Source organism: Salmo salar, chromosome 12, assembly GCF_965601325.2.
Source record: "Salmo salar chromosome 12, fSalSal1, whole genome shotgun sequence".
Lineage (NCBI taxonomy): Eukaryota > Metazoa > Chordata > Actinopteri > Salmoniformes > Salmonidae > Salmo > Salmo salar.
The window spans coordinates 91,607,664-91,633,061 of NC_138302.1; the positions used below are offsets into that span (position 1 = coordinate 91,607,664).

Consider the following 25,398-nt stretch of genomic DNA (forward strand, 5'->3'; position numbering starts at 1 on the left):
CCTTGTTCGGGCGGCATTCGGCTGTCGGCGTCACCGGTCTTCTAGCCATCATCGATCTACTTTTCATTTTCCATTTGTCTTGTCTTTCCACACACCTGGTTTCAATTCCATCATTACATGTTGTGTATTTAATCCTCTGTTCCCCCCCCATGTCCGGAATTGTTTATTGTAAGTGCTTGTGCACGTTATGTCTGGTGTGCGACGGGTTTTGTACCCATTGATTGTTCTGTTTTCCGGTGGTTTTTATTATTAAACTGCGCCATTGTCAACAGTTTTTGCTCTCCTGCGCCTGACTTCTCTGCCGCCAGTACGCACCCCTTACATGTAGAGAATCTTGAGCTGGATGCCATGGCTGACCCACAGGAGTACATCTTCATCGACGAGGCATGGTTCAACCTAACAAAGGCGCAAAAGGGGACGCAACATCATTGGTCACCATACAAGTTCCTGGCCAGAGGGGAGGCAACGTCACCCTATGTGCAGCCATCAGCAATTGTGGCGTATTCCACCGCCATGTCAAAGTGGGTCCATACAACACGGAACAACTCCTTAAATTTCTAGATCAGCTGCACAATAACATCCTTCAACAGGAAGGGGAGTCAGGGCAACCAGAACAAGCTCAATATGTTGTCATTTGGGATAGCGTGAGTTTACATCAAGCTGCTCTGGTTCGCGCCTGGTTCAATGACCACCCCAGGTTCACTGTTCTTTTTTTGCCAGCATATTCCCCATTTCTGAATCCGATTTGAGGCATTTTTCTCTGCATGGTGGTGGAGAGTGTATGACCGCAACCCCTACGCACAGCAAAACCTCCTGGAGGCAATGATGGTTGCCTGTGGTGATGTGTCTGTGGAGTCTATCCAGGGTTTTCTAAGGCATGCAAGGGCATTTTTCCCACGCTGCCTGGCAAGAGCAAACATAATGTGTGACGTTGATGAGATATTATGGCCTGAGATGAGAACGCTGATGCTGAGTAACCTGTACATTTGCTGCATTTGGAAGTAAAGCTTTTGTAAATTGGAAATTTTACTGTGCATGGACTCTTCCTTACATGTTTTGTCATTGTGACATTTCAAAGGTCAGGTTTTTGACCAAAACAGCATATACAGTAGTGTTCCCTTATCCACTAATGTAAGAAATATTTATTACGGTACTGTTTTCAAGTTCTCTTGCTAGGGTGTTCCTTAAAGGGTTATCTGGATAGTCAGTGCTGTGATTTTACAAAGTTTCTCTGAAATCCTATTCTAAACATTTTGGTAGCAGTGTTTTGAATTAATCCCTCCAGTGTGTAACTAACAGTCATGTAGTCTGTGTTTTTGACAGCGTGTGTGTGTGTTGTCTGAGGGCAAAGTTTGATTTGGGACCCAGAAGTTACATGTTTGTACCGTTGGGTGAGTTTTTAAAATTGTGTGTGAAGATTTGAGAAAATTGAATTGTTCCAGGAATTGTGTCTAAGCAATTGAGAAACTAATGCAATCTCTGCACTGCCTAAACAGCTGACCATCAAAGTAAACTGTATCTGTTTTGAGAGAAAGGCGTGCAGGCTGCCATCTGCTCTCTAAACGATTGTACTAAAGCAAGCCAACCAATAAACTAAACAGCCAACAGCCGGGATTGGAATGATTAGACTTTAACATTTCTGGTCTTCAGCTATCCTGCCATACCCAACTGACGCCCCTGCTATGGTCACGAGCCACCACCTACTTTTCCACTCAACGCAAAGTAACCTAATCACTTATTTCCAAATGGACAATCCTAGTCCACACCAGTAACTGTAACACTTGAAGATGATATTTAAACGAAAAATAATTAACCTCTTCTGGTCACTATTCAGATTTGACTCCTGTCTTGTCTTCATTCCCTCTGAATCGTGCCATCCTTTCTGCAGTATTCAGTAAATTAGTCCATTGTTTCTTAAACCTCTCGTCAGGGACCCCCAGCCGTTCCAGGTATTTGATCTATTCCAGAGAGCACATCTGATTAAACTTGTCAACTAATCATCAAGGCCTTGAATAGGTGAATCAGGTGAGCTAGTTCAGAGCTACAACGAAGCTGTGAAACGTCTGGGGGTCTCCGAGTGAGGAGAGGTTTGAGAACCACTGAATTACTAGCCTACATAGAGGGTTCTAAGAAACAGGCCAGATGAGGTGCAGCCGTTGGAATCAGTGAGGTCCTTTCCACGGTCAAAAATAATGTCAATGGTGGAGTTCGTTTTGCATTATACGGTGCCCTGGGTGGGTGGAGATTTCACATAAGGACTAATGAAATGGCTTAAAATATGCAAACTCCGTTCACCCGGGGCACCGGGCCATGCAAAACGAACTCTATGATTGTCATTTTTTTTACCGTGGAAATGGAGGGGACCTCACTGATTCAAAAGACTGCATGTCATCAAGCCAAGGGGCCAAGGAAGTACACTTCCTTTCTAGGGAGTTCCTAGCTACCAGGATTCTACAACGGCATTGCTTGCTGTTTGGGGTTTTAAGCTGGGTTTCTGAATAAGCACTTTGTGACATCTGCTGATGTAAAAAGGGCTTTATAAATAATTTGATACACTAGTAGGGTGTGGATAAAATGGTAACCTAAACAGTTCTTATTTAACAGCATCCTCAGAGCTATTACTGCCCTATAAAATATAGAATATATTATATATGTGGCTTACTGTGTTGCAGGATTTGTATTTAGGGTAGTAATTTAATTTTCCATAGCCTATAGTTACAGTATTACAGACGATTCCTTCTTTTTGTCATCTGGATTAAACATCTAAGAAATGATTATAATTAACAACCCATCAAAATGAACATAAACTAAACACTGGTATCACCTAGTAATTTATTTAATAAGTCAAAATGGTTTTCCTCTACCTTCCCTTTCCAGATGTAGAGGCCAGAGATCTCTGTATAATTGTAATGGATTGCACACATTTCTGAAAGATTAACAGGGTTTATTCCTGGACTTAATGGACATTATCTAACTGCATTAGGCATAATTCCATAATTTACCAAATGATTAGTTCAACATACGGTTCAGAATTACTGGGAGTATGTTCAAAGGATATGGGGAAATGAGCAAGGAACATAGCGTACTTCTTATTTTGGTATTAAAATATACTTTATTCTCTACCTCTTTTTATTATAAATAAAGCAATGTATGATACCGTTTTTAACCAAAGTTCTCAAAAGCTCTGGATAACGTACCTAGTGGCTACAGAGAGATGTAAGACATTTGAGGGCATACATTTGTCTTAGCAACTTTTAACATGACTGAAATGAAGTATTTGATATGAATGAGTTAACATTAACATACAGGCCCTGGCACAGTGTCCCTCGAGTGTTAGTAAGGCAGTCAAGTGAAATTGATCACATACTGACAGATACTCTACTACAGGTTGTCAATCCAGAAAATAAAGTAGAAGATAACACATCCAGTGCACTATTTAATTGCAGCATAAAAGTGTGTATCTTTTTTAAATCTGGGAGAAAATACTCAAACTGATGCATAGGATCACTTTGAGAGGAAAGAAAGCTTTGTTTCATTCAAATTCAAAACGACATTGCGCCTATATGCCAAAAGACCCTTTGATATTTGAGTTGGATCGAATTACATTACAACAGACTAATGTCATGAACATCTCAGTCCAGCTTAGTCATTTCTGACACAAAAAAATACAATCTACTTTCTTGGTGACAACAATAAAAATCTAAAAGATATCTCTAAACATACATAATTTAAGAAAGGCCATTGAATTTATAACCACTAAACAGACAGACTGTCTTAAAGTGCTTCAGGTTTCACATCTTAATCATCATTCACTGCTGCTTTGACATTGGACATTGAAACATTGGCACGGGACAGGTCACAGACTTTTCCCTCTTCATTCTCTGTGTCTTCCTCATCCCTGTCCGTGTTTCAGACGCATCTCCCGACCTTTGACATGGGGCTTATATAGATATTTTCTCACAGTGCTCCACTGCCTTCTGAGAAGTGGCGTCACTCCTACTTGAGGCTAGTCACGCAATCTGCGTTAAACAATATGCATGGCCATCTACCTTCACCTGTCATACTGTGCTCTACCCAAACCATAAATTAGATTATTTTACCAATTTAGCATGACATAAATCACATGTGGGGGTCATAAGCTAATAGGCAGATTTTACTCAGAAAGGCGTACCAAGCACTGCTATAAGATGATGGCCAAACCAACCCCGGTGAAATGATCAGCCATTCAATTAGAGAGATTCAAATGTGAAACTACAGGGGCAGATGTCTGGTTAAATAGCGATCATAAAGAGCAGGTTTCAGAAATGGACATGTGTCAGTCGGTTGGTCGGGTAATGTTATTGAACACTGGTTACAGGAGTACCAAATATAAACAATAAGGAGAACCCGGTGGGTGAGTGTGTTGTTGTAGGAGCCAAGGGAATGGGCCGGTCAACACGTGTTAGTGGCCGGCTCTCCAACCTGAGGCTTCCCTACAAGAGAGGTGTTTTCTTTCCCCCTCCCCCAGGCTAGGGTAGGGGGGACGGAGTGACACTGGTCGGTCCTAGGGAACTAGTCCTCTCCTGGCGGGGTGGTGGGACAGGGCCTGTCATGTCTCTGTCTCGGGCCCTGCCGGTCCCGCCAAGGGGATCACATAACAAGTGATGTCGTCTCCTGAACCCAGCCTCTCATTGGGTAACCGCCAGCCCCTCTCTTTCAGGACCCCTCGCGACCGCATCAACAGGTCCTGGGCAGCCAGCGTGTATCTGGATGAGAAGAGTTGGGGTCAAAACATGGAAAAGTGCAATTTATTTCAAATTAGTATTTTTTTAATGTTCATGAATTGAATTTGCAATGCATCCCAAATATGTGTTATGTGAAGGTGTTTGTCAAAAAGGTATTGCCATTTCAAAAGTACCGTAGTCATTTGTACAGGCTAGATACTGGCCTCTAGTGGAGATATCATTTAAATACTCCTGATTTACTAACCGATATTCAGTAGTTTTTTTCAAGGCTACCTGAATATTCAATATTTAGCAGTGGAGGCTGCTGAGAGGAGGAGGGCTCATAATAATGTCTGGAACGAAGCCAATGGAAACCATGTGTTTGATGTATTTGATACCATTCCACCTATTTCCCTCCAGCCAAACCACGAGCCAGTCCTCCTCAATTAAGGTGCCACCAACCCCCTGTGATATCTACACTGTTTTAATTGGTAGCAACTGTAATAGTATGAATCACATCTTTCCATGACAAGGCAACCAGCCATTCTCTGCCTCAGGTGTGTCTCCCTGGCACCGCTGCCTTGGGCGTCAGGTGAGTTTAGAAAAAAAGCAGGGAAATGGGCATTCGGTAACACCAGTAGTAGAGATGGCCTAGTTGTAGTTTGAGTAGTGAGTACTATTCATTCAATGTTGACTGTGCTTACATAGTTATGATACTTCTGAACTTCACGTATGGCTCTTACCTATATGACCACATGTCCTGGTATCGTTTCACACTACCGCAATAGTTTATTAGATTATGGTTCATAAAAAAGGCATTGCCATATTTATGTCAAGCTATTTATTGTGGCACTCATAGTTCTGCCTACCAAGCATGTTATTATATGTGTCTCTGTGTTTGGTTAGTTTCTGAATGTGGCCAATCCATTCTTATGTTGGCCTAGTCCAGATATGACTCAGTACTCATGTTCAGGTTTTAGCTGGCCTCTTTAGGCCTATAGCTGTGGCATATTCTTCATTGAATTGGCCATTCATTCAGAGCCATTCATTGCTCTGTTCTTGCCTGGCATCCCTGTGGTCCGTCAGACATCTCTGAATCAGTGCATAGTTCAATGCCTCTCAAAAGTGAAGTACATTGCAAGGATATTAATATTTATCTTACAAATGCAATGCAGCAATGTTTTGTTCTAGCTTTATGTGTTTCCTTTACTACCCGTCTGGGGTAGCACCTGTCCGTTTATAGGGACTCATTAGCTGACAACAGACAGGTGTGAACCACAGACAGGTGTGAACCACAGACAGGTGTGAACCACAGACAGGTGTGAACCACAGACAGGTGTGAACCACAGACAGGTGTGAACCACAGACAGGTGTGCGGGCAAAGAGAAATAAAAACGTTGACATTCATATTATATTTTGATTTGGGGAGGGGGGCGGCATCTAAAAACTGGATTGAATGGTTTATTGTTCACTGCTCGGCGACGCAAACAGCGATTCTTCAATCAGGACCGTCTACCGATTATGGATGTAGCTTCGAACGTGGGACACATGCTGCTAACAGGTACAGTCTTTGACCCGTGACTTATCTCGAACGCAGTCACTATGGAATACCCTTAGACCTCATCTTATTAATTAATTCAAGAATTAATCAGAGGTCTAATATTGTGTAGATTACAGACTAGAGATTACAGTACAGTACCTCACAGGATCAGTGGGCTCGCAGCAGGACAGGAAGCCTGAAACTGTGTCTGCTACCTCCCTGTCCGTGGTCACGTCCCACAGCCCATCTGTACCCATCACCAGCACGTCGTCAGGGCCGTGCTCGTATTCAGACATGTCGTACACTATCACCTGGAGGAGATACAGGAGGGAAGGAGTGCAGATCGAGTGTTAAACACGGCTGTAATAATATGATAAATCATAGAGGCCTCCCATCTATCAATGAATTTGGATCAGATATCTTTGCTTTTCAGGATAATCAATAAAATACTGGACAATACATAGATTGATTAGCCAAAATAAAGTAAACTTATGTCATTAGATGTCAGCCAAGATTTGGAACACACTAGGATGCTTCTAGACAAGTCTTGATCTTGCAGATAGTGGGCGATAAATGGTCCTAGACACAAACAACATAACATCTCTCATTCACCTCTGGGCAGCAGGAGAGAAAGGGCTTGATGTAGATGTTGGAGTTGTACACCTTCAGGTCATGATCCCCTAGGCCACGTGTTACCCCAATGGTGGCCATGACACGGGCCTACACACACACACACACACACACACACACACACACACACACACACACACACACAATGTGAATAATGTGGGTTAGTGCCTGTGGATATGCTTAGATTTTAGAAAAATCCACTTATGAAGGATTCGTGACTCAGGAGCACTTATCTTTAACCACACAGCTAAAGACTGGGAGAGTTCAGTAACAACCATGAAATCCTCCCACACATACAGTGGAATGAACAACTAAAAATGATATCTTGTTATGTCTGTCCTGCAGGTGAACTGTCCTGCAGCGTAAACAAGGCAACAGTAAACATGTCGTCGTCCCCCCGGGCCAAATTAGATGTGTGACTACCACATTTCAGTTAATTACTGTAGCTCCTGCCTTGGGCCAATCTGTGTAATTTTGTAAATGCCAGATCTTTATGGTAAGACGCATCATTCACCCAAGTTTAGTCAAAATTGGACCAGTGCTGTCTGAGACATCGTGTGTGACGAACATACGAACGAACGGAGACAGATTCACAGTTCGGGGAGGACAACTAAGCTAAGCAGCTAAGCAATATTCCTGTCAGGGAAACATGACGAGGGCGGGAGGATAACCGAAACTCTACATGTGATTTGAAGACCCAGCTATACTTTACTGTATAGCCAATCCAATGTCCCATGACTTGGTCAGGGTTTTACCTGGTCAGGAAAAATAATGTGGATCTACCTACAGTACGGTAGACCTTACAGCACCATATATCTACTGTCCCCTACCCATGGTAGACCTTACAGCACCATATATCTACTGTCCCCTACCCATGGTAGACCTTACAGCACCACATATCTAATGAAAACATACCCATGGTAGACCTTACAGCACCATATATCTACTGTCCCCTACCCATGGTAGACCTTACAGCACCATATATCTACTGTCCCCTACCCATGGTAGACCATACAGCACCATATATCTAATGTAAACCTACCCATGGTAGACCTTACAGCATCATATATCTACTGTCCCCTACCCATGGTAGACCTTACAGCACCATATATCTACTGTCCCCTACCCATGGTAGACCTTACAGCACCACATATCTAATGAAAACATACCCATGGTAGACCTTACAGCACCATATATCTACTGTCCCCTACCCATGGTAGACCTTACAGCATCATATATCTACTGTCCCCTACCCATGGTAGACCTTAGAGCACCATATATCTACTGTCCCCTACCCATGGTAGACCTTACAGCACCATATATCTAATGTAAACCTACCCATGGTAGGCCTTACAGCATCATATATCTACTGTCCCCTACCCATGGTAGACCTTACAGCACCATATATCTACTGTCCCCTACCCATGGTAGACCTTACAGCACCACATATCTAATGAAAACATACCCATGGTAGACCTTACAGCACCATATATCTACTGTCCCCTACCCATGGTAGACCTTACAGCATCATATATCTACTGTCCCCTACCCATGGTAGACCTTACAGCACCATATATCTACTGTCCCCTACCCATGGTAGACCTTACAGCACCATATATCTAATGTAAACCTACCCATGGTAGGCCTTACAGCATCATATATCTACTGTCCCCTACCCATGGTAGACCTTACAGCACCATATATCTACTGACCCTACCCATGGTAGACCTTACAGCACCATATATCTAATGTAAACATACCCATGGTAGACCTTACAGCACCATATATCTACTGTCCCCTACCCATGGTAGACCTTACAGCACCATATATCTACTGTCCCCTACCCATGCTAGACCTTACAGCACCATATATCTACTGACCCTACCCATGGTAGACCTTACAGCACCAAATATCTAATATAAACCTACCCATGGCAGACCTTACAGCACCATATATCTACTGTCCCCTACCCATGGTAGACCTTACAGCACTATATATCTACTGTCCCCTACCCATGGTAGACCTTACAGCACCATATATCTACTGTCCCCTACCCATGGTAGACCTTACAGCACCATATATCTACTGTCCCCTACCCATGGTAGACCTTACAGCACCATCTATCTACTGTAAACCTACCCATGGTAGACCTTACAGCATCATATATCTACTGTCCCCTACCCATGGTAGACCTTACAGCACCATATATCTACTGACCCTACCCATGGTAGACCTTACAGCACCATATATCTACTGTCCCCTACCCATGGTAGACCTTACAGCACCATATATCTACTGTCCCCTACCCATGGTAGACCTTACAGCACCATATATCTACTGTCCCCTACCCATGGTGGACCTTACAGCACCATATATCTACTGTTCCCTACCCATGGTAGACCTTACAGCACCATATATCTACTGTCCCCTACCCATGGTAGACCTTACAGCACCATATATCTACTGACCCCTACCCATGGTAGACCTTACAGCACCATATATCTACTGTCCCCTACCCATGGTAGACCTTACAGCACCATATATCTACTGTCCCCTACCCATGGTAGACCTTACAGCACCATCTATCTACTGTAAACCTACCCATGGTAGACCTTACAGCATCATATATCTACTGTCCCCTACCCATGGTAGACCTTACAGCACCATATATCTACTGACCCTACCCATGGTAGACCTTACAGCACCATATATCTACTGTCCCCTACCCATGGTAGACCTTACAGCACCATATATCTACTGTCCCCTACCCATGGTAGACCTTACAGCACCATATATCTACTGTCCCCTACCCATGGTGGACCTTACAGCACCATATATCTACTGTTCCCTACCCATGGTAGACCTTACAGCACCATATATCTACTGTCCCCTACCCATGGTAGACCTTACAGCACCACATATCTAATGAAAACATACCCATGGTAGACCTTACAGCACCATATATCTACTGTCCCCTACCCATGGTAGACCTTACAGCACCATATATCTACTGTCCCCTACCCATGGTAGACCTTACAGCACCATATATCTACTGACCCCTACCAATGGTAGACCTTACAGCACCATATATCTACTGTCCCCTACCCATGGTAGACCTTACAGCACCATATATCTACTGACCCTACCCATGGTAGACCTTACAGCACCATATATCTAATGTAAACCTACCCATGGTAGACCTTACAGCACCATATATCTACTCTCCCCTACCCATGGTAGACCTTACAGCACCATATATCTACTGCCCCCTACCCATGGTAGACCTTACAGCACCATATATCTACTGTCCCCTACCCATGGTAGACCTTACAGCACCATATATCTACTGTAAACCTACCCATGGTAGACCTTACAGCACCATATATCTAATGTAAAACTACCCATGGTAGACCTTACAGCATCATATATCTACCTTCCCCTACCCATGGTAGACCTTACAGCACCATATATCTACTGTCCCCTACCCATGGTAGACCTTACAGCACCATATATCTACTGTCCCCTACCCATGGTAGACCTTACAGCACCATATATCTACTGCCCCCTACCCATGGTAGACCTTACAGCACCATATATCTACTGTCCCCTACCCATGGTAGACCTTACAGCACCATATATCTACTGTCCCCTACCCATGGTAGACCTTACAGCACCATATATCTACTGCCCCCTACCCATGGTAGACCTTACAGCACCATATATCTAATGAAAACATACCCATGGTAGACCTTACAGCACCATATATCTACTGTCCCCTACCCATGGTGGACCTTACAGCACTATATATCTACTGTCCCCTACCCATGGTAGACCTTACAGCACCATATATCTACTGTCCCCTACCCATGGTAGACCTTACAGCACCATATATCTACTGTAAACCTACCCATGGTAGACCTTACAGCACCATATATCTAATGTAAAACTACCCATGGTAGACCTTACAGCATCATATATCTACTGTCCCCTACCCATGGTAGACCTTACAGCACCATATATCTACTGTCCCCTACCCATGGTAGACCTTACAGCACCATATATCTACTGTCCCCTACCCATGGTAGACCTTACAGCACCATACATCTACTGTGCTGTTCTGTTATGTCCACCAGTACCCAGTCCATAAACATGACCAAGTGTTTCACCTTTTTGCCCTCTCCATATATGAGTGGGAACTTGAGGTCGTCTTCTACGATGGTTTTGTAAGCCCTGCAACAAATAGGATTAAGGGTTAGGGATTAGTGATTCTATTCTTTCAAGAAGTATATTATTTTCCTGGTCAGGTTATGTGGTCTGTAAAAACTCCTGGCCCTAATCATAAAAAATACAATGGCCTGAAAAGTAACACACATGTTCGACAACAGCTGTCATTTACCAGCCATTCATTGTGTGGTCCCTGAAGAGCATCTTCCTGCCCAGCTCCCTGTACTGGATCCTGCGAGGGAACTCCATGGGCGTGAACTCGTTCCCAAGCAGCTCCGGTCTCAGGAAGCCCTGCAGGGACACACAGAGCAGAGAAAACAGTGACAAAACTTTACATGACAAACTTTCATGTCAAATTGACTTGTCTTGTGACAAAATGGATCATTCATTTAATATATTTTTAAGATGTGAATAGAGCAATAATCATCAGAGTTGGGGTAAATTCCAGTCAATTCAGAAAGTAAACCAAATTCCAATTCCACATTTTCCGCATTGGAAAGCAATGAAGAGAATTGGAATTTCAGTTTACTTCCTGAATTGTCTGGAATTGAAATGGGATCGTCCCCAACCCTGATAAACATATCATCAAGGAAGTGTCATGGCAGTAAGAAAAGTGAGAGGGGAACATTATATAGCTGTGATGCACAATCAACACACAGTATCATTCATCTCTCTCCTTGAGGGTTCCACCACTCTCCCACACAGCCAGCCACCCACCAAGCAGACAGTAAATTAATAAAAATGTAGTCTGAATCAGACATTAAATAACATCACCCTCCCTCTCCCCTGCATCTTCCTTTTTGTCCAGGGCACCGTTGGAAAAGCGGTTCATATCCCGTGGTGATGGGACTCACCTGGTTAAAGGGACATTCCACTTTAAAATCAAAGTTACTCAGATGTTTTCAGAACTCTAAAGTCTGAAAACATCTGACAAACTCTAATTTATGAGTGAATCTCCCTTTTAAATAAGTAATTAATAAATACATGCATTAACCCCGTCCTCACCAGAAGCTGCAGGCGCTGCCTCTCAGACTCTGGTGTGAACTCGTTGGACATGGGGATGACCTCACCGTTACGGATGATGATGGCTCTGTAGAGACAGAGGAAGAACCAAAGTAGAATGAATAGTGATTCTATTTCTGTGGGAGGGACAACAACATACTGTATGATGACAAAGACAGACACCATAATGTGACCCCATATTAGGAGGACCCTCAGACAGATAATGTGGTGTAAAGAGGGATGACACAGCATGAAGTCCAGGGATGTTACTGGATGATTATTGCCCCTAGATGCTGATCTAAGGTCGGTTTAGACTAAGATTGACAAACAGTATACTGATCCTAGATCTGTGCCTATGGGCAAGTTCTACCAGGAGCTTACGGTTCACAATGAATGGTGTTGCAGTACAAAGAGTGGCCAACAGAGGTCGAAAGAACTGCTGTGTGCCATTATTATGAGCATGACCAAAGGAAACCTCTGAATCAATGGCTATGGGCATCATGTTATCACTACCTTTAACCTCTGTTTCAGTCATTCAACTCTGCATTGAGTGACTGAAATCAAATATATTGAGTTGAATGTGTACAACATGCAGGCCTGTAATACATCAGTCATTAGCCATTAGGGCATTAATCATTCCTGCTGCGATCAGTTTGACGTTTTGACCTACCTGCTGTCTCCTGCATTGGCAACGTAGAGCTTCCCCATCAAATGAATGGCAGCCAAGGCACAACAACCACCAGAGATGGTATAGGACATCTTCTCTTTCTCTATCAGTTCATCCTGTAATCAACAGAAAAGGAACAGAAAACAAAAGGTCATTCATTCAATGGCTTGCAGAATGAAGTCAGTAGCACTTATTGCATTAAAGAGGTTATACTTAACTTGAGAGATAACGACTACCAAAAGATAAATAATCAATGCTTTCTGTGAAACCCATTTTGCTCAATAGCTACTGTATCCCGTCTCTAATGTGGTAAAATGCTAGCCTCAGATACCCAGGCTTCGCTGAGAGGAGATTTGGAAGAATGGTCTCGCGAGACTAGTAGAAGGTGATATGCTGTGAGCGTACGCCTGTGTCTTACCATCTGTTTGAAGGCGTTTTCTATGACACCCATGATCAGACTCTCCAGACTGACAGCCTTCTCCATGTGGAAGCGGATGGAGGGATCAGAGATGGCGTCAGGATCCTCTGGGTCCTGGGTGGCATTCGCCCCCTTCTTCACCGACACCTGGTAGGGGCTGCCATTCTTGGCCAGGCAGATAGGGAGCGCCGCAGAGGTGTTCTCCAGCAGGTGGGCGATATCCTCCAGTCTGTCTCTGATAAGGCGATGGAGGAGTTTGGACGCCATGATGGCACACCCTGAGCCGGCGTGGCCATCGAACATGCCCCAATACTGCAGAGGGATTCCTGTGCCATCCTGGAAAAGGTTTAAGTCAAATCAAGATCAAATCATATCAAACATGCATTTAGATATATCAATATAAATAGGCTGACAGTAAGAAAGGAGATAAATAGCCTGAAATAATAACACTGGCCACATGGGTCTCTCTAACAAGTCTCTTGCAAGATTTTAACTCAATGAGAATTACAAGCTCAGTGAATGCCTAAAGGATTTCCAGTGTGGAAATTTCTGTCAGAAAATGGATGGGAATAATTCTAACTTCATGACACTACATCATAGTATATACGTGCACAATGACAGCAGTTACTGTGCCACAGAAAAACCTCCTAAAGAGAGTGAATATTAAGACAGTGAATATCCCACTTGATTTTATTCCCTTCCACAGGATTTCTTTATGCTGGTAAATCCCACTAACTAGATTTCCACCAAATCGGTGAATCTTACCTCTCACCATCTTCTTTTGCACCTATGCCAAGAAGTAATAGTGTTAAGTATAGTGTAGTAGTGAATGTATGTTCAGACGGATAGGACATATCTAAGAGCCCAGTGCACAGAATGGACAGCAGTATGGAACTCTGTTAACCTCTTACTGGACTAGAGGAGGATGGGCACACGAAGCAATGATGTAATTAATTAACGGGAGGGACAGAGGGTGAACATGGAGAATAGAGGAGGGGAGGGGGTTGGGAGGCCAGCAGAAGGACGGGAGCGATTGACCCGACATGACACAACCCTTTGAACAGCACTGTATCGACTGCTATAGACTCTGCTGTGTAAATACATTTGAGAGATTATGGAGCCATCTCTTAGTGAGTGGGTTTTTGGCTTTGTGTGCTAAAGGCGGTTAGCTGCTCTACGGACCCACACAAAGCTGTTTCTAAATACAGCAGCGTACAACGGGCAGTCTTAAGGAGATTGTCGTTGCTTTGCCAGGAAAAAAAAACAAATCCCCAGCCACCCAATGACGTCTGGTTCTTCGAAGTTTGGACTGGAGACATTTAAACAGACATGGCTGTATTAGAGAGAGACCTGGGTGAACCTTGCTGTAGCATGTCACCAAGGGTCCAACCTTCACTATAGAGGCAGTAGTACATAGAATACAGACATTGGACCAGGATGTGTGCATGCTTTGCCTTCTCTCCTATTGTAGTACTGTAGGCCTAGTCTATGGGCCGTCTACAAATATAATCATAATTACTAGAACTAATGCTCAACATTCTATGATTTCAGGTAGTCTCACCCCATTGTCATCCAGCAGTGTGGAGTTGCGCTGTTTTTTGTCGCTCAGCTTATTCACGTAGAGCAGCTCACAGGACGCTTGGTCCTCATTCAGTATGCTCTTCCCAGCATTGATGGTCCTGGGGAGGGAGGGATGGTGGTAAAGAAGGTATGGGGATATCATAAATCCATGAGAAAATATATACACATCTCCTTGGTTCAGGTGCTGGACAGACAAATCCCCCAACCAAGGTGCATCTCAGATAAATCACTAATGAGAGCCTATCAGTGTGGCAGACATTGTTTCATTTTGTCATGGTGAGATAGTAATGTTATGATCTATGTAAAAACATAAAGTGGAACAGATAGTGCTGTAGGACTGGGATTAAGTGTTTTCATTACTGGCCTATGCTGCTTAACGATAATGGCTTTGTGCAGCATGACTTCATATTCTGACCATCTCAGCGGACTGGGGCTCAGTGGGCATGTGACTGTGTTTGCAGTATGTGGGAGTAGACACTGCAGTACTCTGAGCAGAGGTGGAGTGTTTTTTTTTTCTCATACTTGTATACTATTACCATAGTTAATATCATACTATTGATTCACATGTATTAGATACAGTATAGCCCCTTTAAGAATATTTTGCCACAGAGGACAGTTTCCAGCTCTCTCCCTTCACCTCAGATCACTGCAATGTTTACTCTTTTCAGGACACTGAAATGGAATGAAGTCATGCATTACATTACAACGCCATTATCCTTAGGGCTTTGTGATTCGGAAGAGGGGCTGCCAACAGGTTTCACCCCTGTTGTACCATTAAAGCTGAGAAACAATGATTCTCTGCCACTTCGGTGCGAGGATCCAACAGGGTCAAGCCACTTTTATAGCCTTTTCAGATTCAATTAGCGGTATTTATAACAATGGCTATTAGCTGGATCGTATAGTAAAAATGTATTGCACAAATTGGAGCATAATCCTTAAAGTGTCCCTAACTATTACAGAGGTGGCCTAGGGGATAGACCATTGGGCCAGTAACTGAAAGGTCGCTAGTTCAAATCCCCGAGCCGACAAGGTGAAAACTCTGTCGATGGTCGCCATTGATAATGGCAGATCCTGGCCGTGACTCCACTCTCCAAGGGTGTCTCAGGGAGAGTTAGATTACACAAAAAAACACATTTCCAATACACATTTGTACATGTGTGAAATAGGACAAATATAAGCACCCACCAAATGATTATTATTAATGATGTACTAGGAGTAGTGTGGAGAAAGAGAGAGTCTGTTTTCTACAGCTGTGCCCTTACCCCAGTCATAAAGAAGAGAGATACTTCATCACCTGAGAGGATGGGGGGTATCTAACCAACAGGTTTACAAGCTGGTCCATCATGTACATTAGCCACCTGTCTAGGATCATGATGATCATGATGATGATGGTGGGCAGAGTCAAGATACTGACTTTCATCTTTTCACAATGGTCTTGCACTAAACAAGTTATAACTTTAAAGGCTTAGTTAAGCCTATACATATTCTTCAGAAATCATTCTTAAAGCTGAAATATGTAACTTTTTGGGCGACCTGACCAAATTCACATAAAAATGTGTGTTATAGATCTGCCATTCTCATTAAAAGCAAGTCTAAGAAGCGGTAAATCTGTTCTATGTGGGCTATTTCCATGCTTCCCGTTCTTAAGTTTTGTTTTTGCGTCTTTTACTTTCGGTTTTGTACACTAGGTTCCAACAGCTGAAACTCCAATATTTTTGGTTATGGAAAATATACTTGCTTGTTTTGTCACATAAACTGAAATTAAGGAAATGATTAGAATTTTAGCAATCAGGAAATGGCATATTAATTTTTGCATAGTACACTTTTAAGCAAATGTCTTGCTATATAAAGGTGGCAAAAGGGCTATGTCAAATTTGGAAAAATAAATGCTATTTCAACAGGTAGAGGGAAATTATCCCTATTTGGTTTGATGTTCTGATATCAGTGTTCTAATATGAGGTAGAAACAGCAATGGCTGCCCAAATCATGATTATAAAAAGCCATCCAGTTTGTAATCAGTAAGCTGGCACCGTAGAGCAGTGGCCAGGGGAGCATTAGTCCTGATGACAGGGACATGAATTACAAGTCATCGTGGTCATGTCAACTTTGATGTCAACTTTGAGGCCAGTTCATGTTGTTTCATAACCAATGATGTATATAAACCCTGGATTGATGATGCTATGTATTGGGCTTTGAAGTCACCAGTCAGACATATTGACACTTTTATTTAACTAGGCAAGTCAGTTAAGAACAAATTCTTATTTACAATGATGGCCTACCCCGGCCAAACCCAGACAAACCTGGGCCAATTGTGCACCGCCCTATGTGACTCCCAATCACAGCCAGATGTGATACAGCCTGGATTCAAACCAGGGAACCAGCGATGCAGTGCCTTAGACCGCCGCGCCACTCAGGAGCAGTCCTCCATAGGAATGAATGAAATTCTACAGTATTTCAATTAAATGTTTCAAATGTTTAAGTATTTTTTTGTTGTAGTGGGGACAGTAATCTTAAAAGATCTCAAACAATTATACTTTAAGGATGATTTAATATTTGTAAATTTTTTAAAAATGTTTATGTTTAGCTCACATAATATAAAGTATGCACTGAAGTGGCTGTAATAGAGTAAATGTGGCCAAAAACGAATGTATTGTAGACATTAATAAATGCATTTCTGTATTTTTTACAATCTTGGAGGAGTGCCAAGATATATTCACGGTGGCTTCAACACAGCACCCCCTATCAGTCATCTAGTGCATTATATAAATAATTGTTTACAACACATCTGCAACTGGTTTGTCAATATCATACAATGGGTTAGAGAGGCCTGTTTTTTTTAGCCTGCTGGATGCTAAAGTCAATTCCTTTGTCCGAGCTTGCAGCTTTTTCAAAATGTTCACAAACATTTTACATTCACAATTCATGGGATTTATTTTGTATGTGTCACATATGCAATGTCTATTTCATTATAACTACTTTGGCAACCAAGGAATGTACTTTATGCCTACGAGTAAATAGACATTAATTTCAGTGAGTCCATTAAAGTGCAAGCCAGTCATTCCCTGGTCTTCATGATGTACGAGATCAAAACAATGAAGATCATGTTCTACTCAATTTGTGACATATTTTCTCATCAAGGCACAGTTTCAGTCATTGTAAACATGTGACTGAAATACTTTGTCTGCGTTAAACAGAAGAACATCTGTTTTTTTTTAAATCTTGCTAACTCATGTAGGAGAATTTCAAAAGAGGAAGCCTCCAGTTCCACTGAGTTCCTCATCAGTTGGGTAAGTTATTTTGTTGCTGGTGAAAATCGTTCCTTCTTTTTTTCTAAGAAATTATGACATACTGTAGAAAACATCTACATTTTGTGCTCTATTTGTTGTATAATTCATCCTCTCAAGAGAATTTAGCATACATCACAAACCACAGTGATGATGATTACAATTCAATAAACCAAATCAAATCAAATGTTATTGGTTGCGTACACATATTTGCAGATGTTAGAAGCAGCTGCGGAAAAATGCTTGTGTTTCGAGCTCCAACAGTGCAGTAATACCTAACAATACAAAACAATACACACGAAACCGGAATATAAATATATATGTGTATGATGGTGTGTTTAGACAGTATGGACAGTATATGAATAGAAAAGGTGTGTACAGCAGTAGTTATATTGGATGATCCTTGACTAGAATACAGTATATACATATGAAGTGGGTAAAACAGTATATATAAACATCATTAAAGTGGCCAGTGTTCAATGACTATGTATATAGGGCAACAGTCTCTAAGGTGCAGCAGGATTGAGTACGGGTGGTAGCCAGCTACTAACAGTGACTGAAGTTAAGGGCTGGGTACTGGGCAGAAACCAGCTAGTGGTAACTATTTAACAGTCAGATGGCCTGGAGAAAGAAGCTGTTTTTCAGTCTCTCGGTCCCAGCTTTGATAAACCTGTACTGTCTCCTCCTTCTAGATGGTAGTGGGGTGAACAGGTCATGGCTCGGGTGGCTAGGGGCCAAGCCAAATTTCTTCAGCCTCCTGAGATTGAAGAGGCGCTGTTGCGCCTTCTTCACCACACTATCTGTGTGAATGGACCATTTCAGGTCGTCAGTGATGTGCACGCTGAGGAACTTAAATCTTTTCACCCGCTCCACTGTGGCCCTGTTGATGTGGATGAGAGAATGCTCTCTCTGCTACTTCCTGAAGTTCACGATCAGCTCCTTCATTTTGTTACATTGAGGGAGAGGTTATTAACCATTGCACTGCCTCATGTTTGATTTCATCTCATGACAAAAATGAGAAAGAGTCACATTTCTTTAACAAAGTGAACTTGGTGGTCAAAATAACTCTGATTCTAACTTCATTCATAATCAGTTTTCTAAGAAAGCCATACAAGTTTATCAGCAGAACTCAAGATGATCTCTTCCTGCCTGAGGTGACTGTGGTTTCCTGTCACAGTTTCTCAAGCATGCAGTGAGTCGTTGTAGTGTAGGAGGACCTGCATGACAATGGCCTACAAACTTCTGAAACTATTCAACTTCTGAGAAGAAAATATAGTAGTAAAACCGTTTATTCAAGTTAATATATTATCTTATGAACACGTGATAGTTGATCTGATATAACATTTGGAGGTGGTAAACTGTTCGCTCTATTACATTCAGAGTGAGATAAGGAGGGTGGTACAAAATATATTGAGGGGAAATATGCTAATAGTATAGTCGAAACCTTGTACTTACAAGGTTATACAATTATATCCTGAACAAAAACATGAGTTACAGTTCATACAAGGAAATCAGTCAATTTAAATAAATTCATTAGGCCCTAATCTATGGATTTTACATGACTGAGCAGGGGTGCAGTCATAGGTGGGCCTGGGAGTGCATAGCCGGATGTGGAGGTCCTGGGCTGGCGTGGTTACACGGTTTCTGCGGTTGTGAAGCCAGTTGGATGCACTGTCAAATTCTCTAAAACGACATTGGAGGCAGCTTATGGTAGAGAAATTAACATTACGTTCTCTGGCAACAGCTCTGGTGGACATTCCTGCAGTCAGCATGCTAATTGCACACTCCCTCAAAACTTGAGACATCTGTGGCATTGTGTTGTGTGACAAAACTGCACATTTTTAAAGTGGCCTTTTATGGTCCCTAGCACAAGGTGAACCTGTGTAATGATCATGATATTTAATTAGCATCTTGATATGCCACACTAATGGATTATATTGGAAAAGTTGAAATGCTCACAAACAGGGACGTAAAGAAATCCATGCACAAAATTTGAGAGAAATAAGCTTTGTGCGTATGGAACATTTCTGGGATTATTTATTTCAGCTAATAAAACATGGGACCAACATTTTACATGTTGCGTTTATATTTTTGTTCAGTATATATAACGATTGAACTTTCAAAAGTAGTTTACAGGTAGAAACAACTGAAAGTAAACACACAAACATTTATACTCTGAGGTCTTGTTTAGGCAGTGTTCACAGCCTATTTGGTTTAGGCAGTGTTCACAGCCTTTTTGTTTTTGGCAGTGTTCACAGCCTTTTTGTTTTAGGCAGCGTTCACAGCCTTTTTGTTTTAGGCAGTGTTCACAGCCTATTTGGTTTAGGCAGTGTTCACAGCCTTTTTGTTTTAGGCAGCGTTCACAGCCTTTTTGTTTTTGGCAGTGTTCACAGCCTTTTTGTTTTAGGCAGCGTTCACAGCCTTTTTGTTTTTGGCAGTGTTCACAGCCTTTTCGGGCGATTTGTAAATTGTGCTTCTAATATAATTTGACTGAAGGCTTTTAAAGTGGAAAGCAATGGAAGGTAGTTCCGGGTTACAGATAATTGATGCCAGGCTCACTGAGATGGATTGCTACTGTATGAGTAATTCAAAAGGCTTCTGAGCTCCAGCATGCCAACTTTGAAAAAAGTTAGAGCCGTCCTTTGAATTCCTGTACAGTAAGCCTTACTGTGACTCTCTGTTCCCACCTAAAAGCTTTCACAGACAGATGACAGATCTGTTGTTTGCTAATTGTTTATACTGTGAGGCAACTGCTTTGAGGAAGTGTTGTGTGTGAATGCACTCTGGGTATGCACCCAATGTGAAAATATTGACATAGTATGCAGTATAATGGCTCCAAACAGTTCCAAGGCTGGAAAAGCATTGGTAGCTGTCTGGTTTGCCATAGGTGTCACAATTTAACAATATAATCAACTGTACTGCAATGATGAACATCAGCACACTGGCCACAGTCGTGCTGCTTAACATTTATCTCAGCCTCACTCAGTGAATCAGTGAAGGATCTGTCAATTGATGCCACGAGGAGATTACATTGACATTATCATTTAGCAAACGCTCTTATCCAGAGCAACTTACAATAAGTGCATTCAAATGAGGGGCCATGAACAATTGTATAACATGAATCAAATCCAAAGGCAGAAACCACAGTAATGTGTGCGACATGGTTAAGTGCCATTCCATAAGGCATCTAGGTAAGACAAAGCTATAGTAAGTGCCATTCCATAAGGGATCTAGGTAAGACAAAGCTATAGTAAGTGCCATTCCATAAGGGATCTAGGTAAGACAAAGCTATAGTAAGTGCCATTCCATAAGGCATCTAGGTAAGACAAAGCTATAGTAAGTGCCATTCCATAAGGGATCTAGGTAAGACAAAGCTATAGTAAGTGCCATTCCATAAGGGATCTAGGTAAGACAAAGCTATAGTAAGTGCCATTCCATAAGGGATCTAGGTAAGACAAAGCTATAGTAAGTGCCATTCCATAAGGGATCTAGGTAAGACAAAGCTATAGTAAGTGCCATTCCATAAGGCATCTAGGTAAGACAAAGCTATAGTAAGTGCCATTCCATAAGGGATCTAGGTAAGACAAAGATATAGTAAGTGCCATTCCATAAGGGATCTAGATAAGACAAAGATATAGTAAACGCCATTCCATAAGGGATCTAGATAAGACAAAGATATAGTAAACGCCATTCCATAAGGGATCTAGGTAAGACAAAGCTATAGTAAGTGCCATTCCATAAGGCATCTAGGTAAGACAAAGCTATAGTAAGTGCCATTCCATAAGGGATCTAGGTAAGACAAAGATATAGTAAGTGCCATTCCATAAGGGATCTAGATAAGACAAAGATATAGTAAACGCCATTCCATAAGGGATCTAGATAAGACAAAGATATAGTAAACGCCATTCCATAAGGGATCTAGATAAGACAAAGATATAGTAAGTGCCAAGAGCCGGAGGAGATGGAAGCTGAGGGACTCTCTGGAGTCTAAAGTTGCTGGAGGCCAGAGTGCTTTCAGTCTGAAGAGACCGTTCTTTAGTCTGCTGTCCTGACCGTAGTGAAGACGAGGTCATTAATGTAGAGGACAGAAAAGAGTTGTGACTGTCTGCAAATTCTGATATCAAAATGACCACATCTGAACTTGCATAGATAAGTTTGACCAGCTGGAGCGTCCAGAGTCCATCTTCACTGTGTGCTCATTGTTTCCACCCTGTCCTGACTAGAGTGATTTGGACTGCACTTTAAAAAACAGCATGGAGGATATCAATGGACTTAGTAATGATCATCCGTACAGAGGGAGCAGCTAAATTCTTCTCCATTCTAAAATGGCTGTACCAAACTAAATTCACACTTTTAATGCCACTAATTTAGCTGTTGCAGTTTGATGAAATAATACATCCATTGGAAAATCAAAAGAAATCAGCCAAGACCTCAGAACAAAATGTTGGGGACGACGATGCAGATTTCCACTTTGCATCTTAATATAAATCCACAAGTGTTCTATAATTACACTATTAGTTTGTGTATCTAACTGTCTGCAAACAGCTAGTTTGTATTTTCTTAGTAAGTTGTGACTAAAATAAACTGTTGGCCGATAAATGCTAATTGCTAGTTAGCTGGCTAACAAGCTAGCTAAATGTACAAAGAGTCTGGGCAAACGTAGCTAGCTAATACAGCCTATTGTCAGTGCTGGTATAGGTCTAGATCAGCATGTTGTTTGTGCAACGGTATCTTTTAAATCAGAGAGGAATAGAGCTCGCCAGCTTGTAATCCTAAAAACTGGAAATAAGTTACCTTTGGTTTGTTCAGCCATTCCTATGGGGGGAAATTAATGGGGATAAATGCTGGAAATAAGGTCTGAGGTTAATACAGGCTTAGAGTTTATGCGGTATGTTTTGTTTGTATGAGATAATATCAGTCAGTTAACATTACCTTTATGAATTATAAAGGTCTATAGTGGAAGCATGAATATGTTAGCTAGCGCTAGCTAGTTTTCATGTTTTATTAGTTATATGTATGGGACACACATGGTATACACACCTTTAAATGAACTTATTTCATTGGTAGCACTGGTGCTCCTAATTTTAAAATGTAAGGAGCACCAGACAAAATCTTGGAGCACCAGATTGCATTTATTAATTTTTTACTACAAATGACTCTCCTATCATTCTTAATTGTCATCAGTTGTTACCTTGATGATGTAGAATACATCACTAGAGAGTGGGCAATACAAATTAATTAAAATAACTTTTAATAATTGTATTCAAAAGTTCAACTGCAAACATATTTACATAGGTGATTCATTTTGGACAAACAAATGTAATATACAAAACAGAACATTTGTAGCAGTATGATTGGTTATGATTGGTAAACAAGGTATCAGCCTGTCTTGTTTGAGCAGTGAAGAGAAGAGTGTTGTTGTTACACATTTCGTTTTTTATTGGATCATTTTTTGGATGCTCCCAAAATAAAAGTACTGGTCGCACAGCAACATTTTAAGTCGCATGTGCCACCAAATTGGTAGCACTTTAGAGCCCTGGGTTTACACCATCCAACAAAATGCTTACTTACTGGTTCTTGACAATGCAACAACAAGTTAGCTATATGAAGAGAAAACCTGTCATGTAACATCTACTTAGGGTCCCCTGGGAAACACTGACCGACACGGTTCATACCCTGTCACAATAATTCCTCCCTGGCATTTTTCATCAAACAACAATGTATTTAAAGTGCTGCCCACTATATTCCAACTATAGAATTAGAATAATCATTCTATTTCCATGATTCTAACAGTTCAACAATGAATTAGGCCTAGCTTTTTCGACCCATATCATACAGCCCCATGTGGCACAGTGTGGAAATTATAACAAGTGCAGGAAATGCAGACATTGATGAAAATGCTGAAAATTGATTTGGGTTGAAGTTGGATTGAACAGTATAAAACAATCAGAATGGCTAAAATCACTTATAATTGAACTGTTGCCACCCTGGGGTCATGAACTACTTATAAAAACTATTTAGAACTTCTATTATTCAAAAACATAAAATACTGTCAAATACCATCACAAATGTGAAAAATATTGTGATATGATATTTTGGCCATATCTCCCAGCCCTACAAAAGATGAAACACATTTTGGCCAAAGGATCTGTGGATAAAAAACATTTAGAGGGTGTAATACAATACAATGTAACATTATTCATCTACAATTTATATTCTTCACCCTGGGCAACATGGGCCTGGGAGGTTTACAGGTATCCACAGTAATCCACCAATTCTACATTTTTCAACTCCCTATTTCTTATACTCTTGTAATGTGCCGAATTGCAGGAAATTTGATGAAAACAGTAACATTTTCTCTCGATGCCAAGGGCCCTTTCCAAGGCCCAAGACTTGATTGGTCTGGCCATGTACTGACAAAGTCATAGCAAACTAAAACAAAAACACAAAAACAAAAACCCCCTGAACTATGCGACTTATTGAATCTTTATGAAAGATACCAAACGTATTTTAGTAGTACACAGTCCATCCATATCCTATACGACACACATTTCTAGCAATAGCTTTAAGTCACATGATTTCTATTATTTGATGTCCAATTAAGAAAGAAAATGCTTATAATAGATCATTAGTGACGTGGACAAATTATCATTGACTACTACTGGATATAACATACTGTGAGTCTGTAGCGTTTCAACGTTTTTGTTTATCCTACATTTTGCGAGATCATATTAAATACAAGATCCCAAAAAATATTGAACTGCAACAACTGTAGCAGTTCATTGTTTGTTACACTGTTTCATAGTAACCAGACAGTGGCTGCTACAGCATCAGTTTCAGCAGCAGCAGAAGGCTGTGTGCTATTTGGTGAATTTGCAATAGCAACACCGTGTCCGTATTCGCCACACACCGTTAACTGCGTGCTCTACTGCAACACTAAAACGGTTTTATTGTCAACAGTGCATATGAATGACCAGTCGAGAAACCACTCACTCTGCGTATCCTGTCCGCCAGGGAAGCCTGCTGTCCCTCTTCAACGTCAGCACAGGTCGAGATGCATGTTCTGTCGAGTATTGAAGAAGCTCCGATGTAAGGTCCAGAAACTCGGGTCGACCGTATGGGAACCGTGGAGGCAGGCCGTCCTGGTGACAGTTCTGGTGATGAACGTTCCCGGATCCGTGGTGCTGGTGATGACCGTGGGGTATCATTCCTCCCACCAGCGTGGACATCGCATTTTTTACTTTACTTATCATTGCGGTGGGAATAATAACCTAACCCGACAACAGAAATTAATTAATAACCCAATACTAACGTAGCAAAGAACAAAATGATCCTATGATTATAAACAG

At 41.6% G+C, this 25,398-nt stretch overlaps 1 protein-coding gene across 1 annotated transcript; it reads right to left on the reverse strand.

The window, feature by feature from the left end:
* Positions 1 to 3,092: 3,092 nt before the first annotated feature.
* Positions 3,093 to 25,398, reverse strand: ppm1h (protein phosphatase, Mg2+/Mn2+ dependent, 1H). The gene is given in 10 exon segments (NM_001140246.1): positions 3,093 to 4,745; positions 6,403 to 6,554; positions 6,856 to 6,963; positions 11,040 to 11,103; positions 11,270 to 11,388; positions 12,103 to 12,187; positions 12,770 to 12,882; positions 13,185 to 13,520; positions 14,746 to 14,863; positions 25,043 to 25,398. Coding segments are annotated over 10 exon segments (1,512 nt in total). The 5' UTR covers positions 25,303 to 25,398; the 3' UTR covers positions 3,093 to 4,588.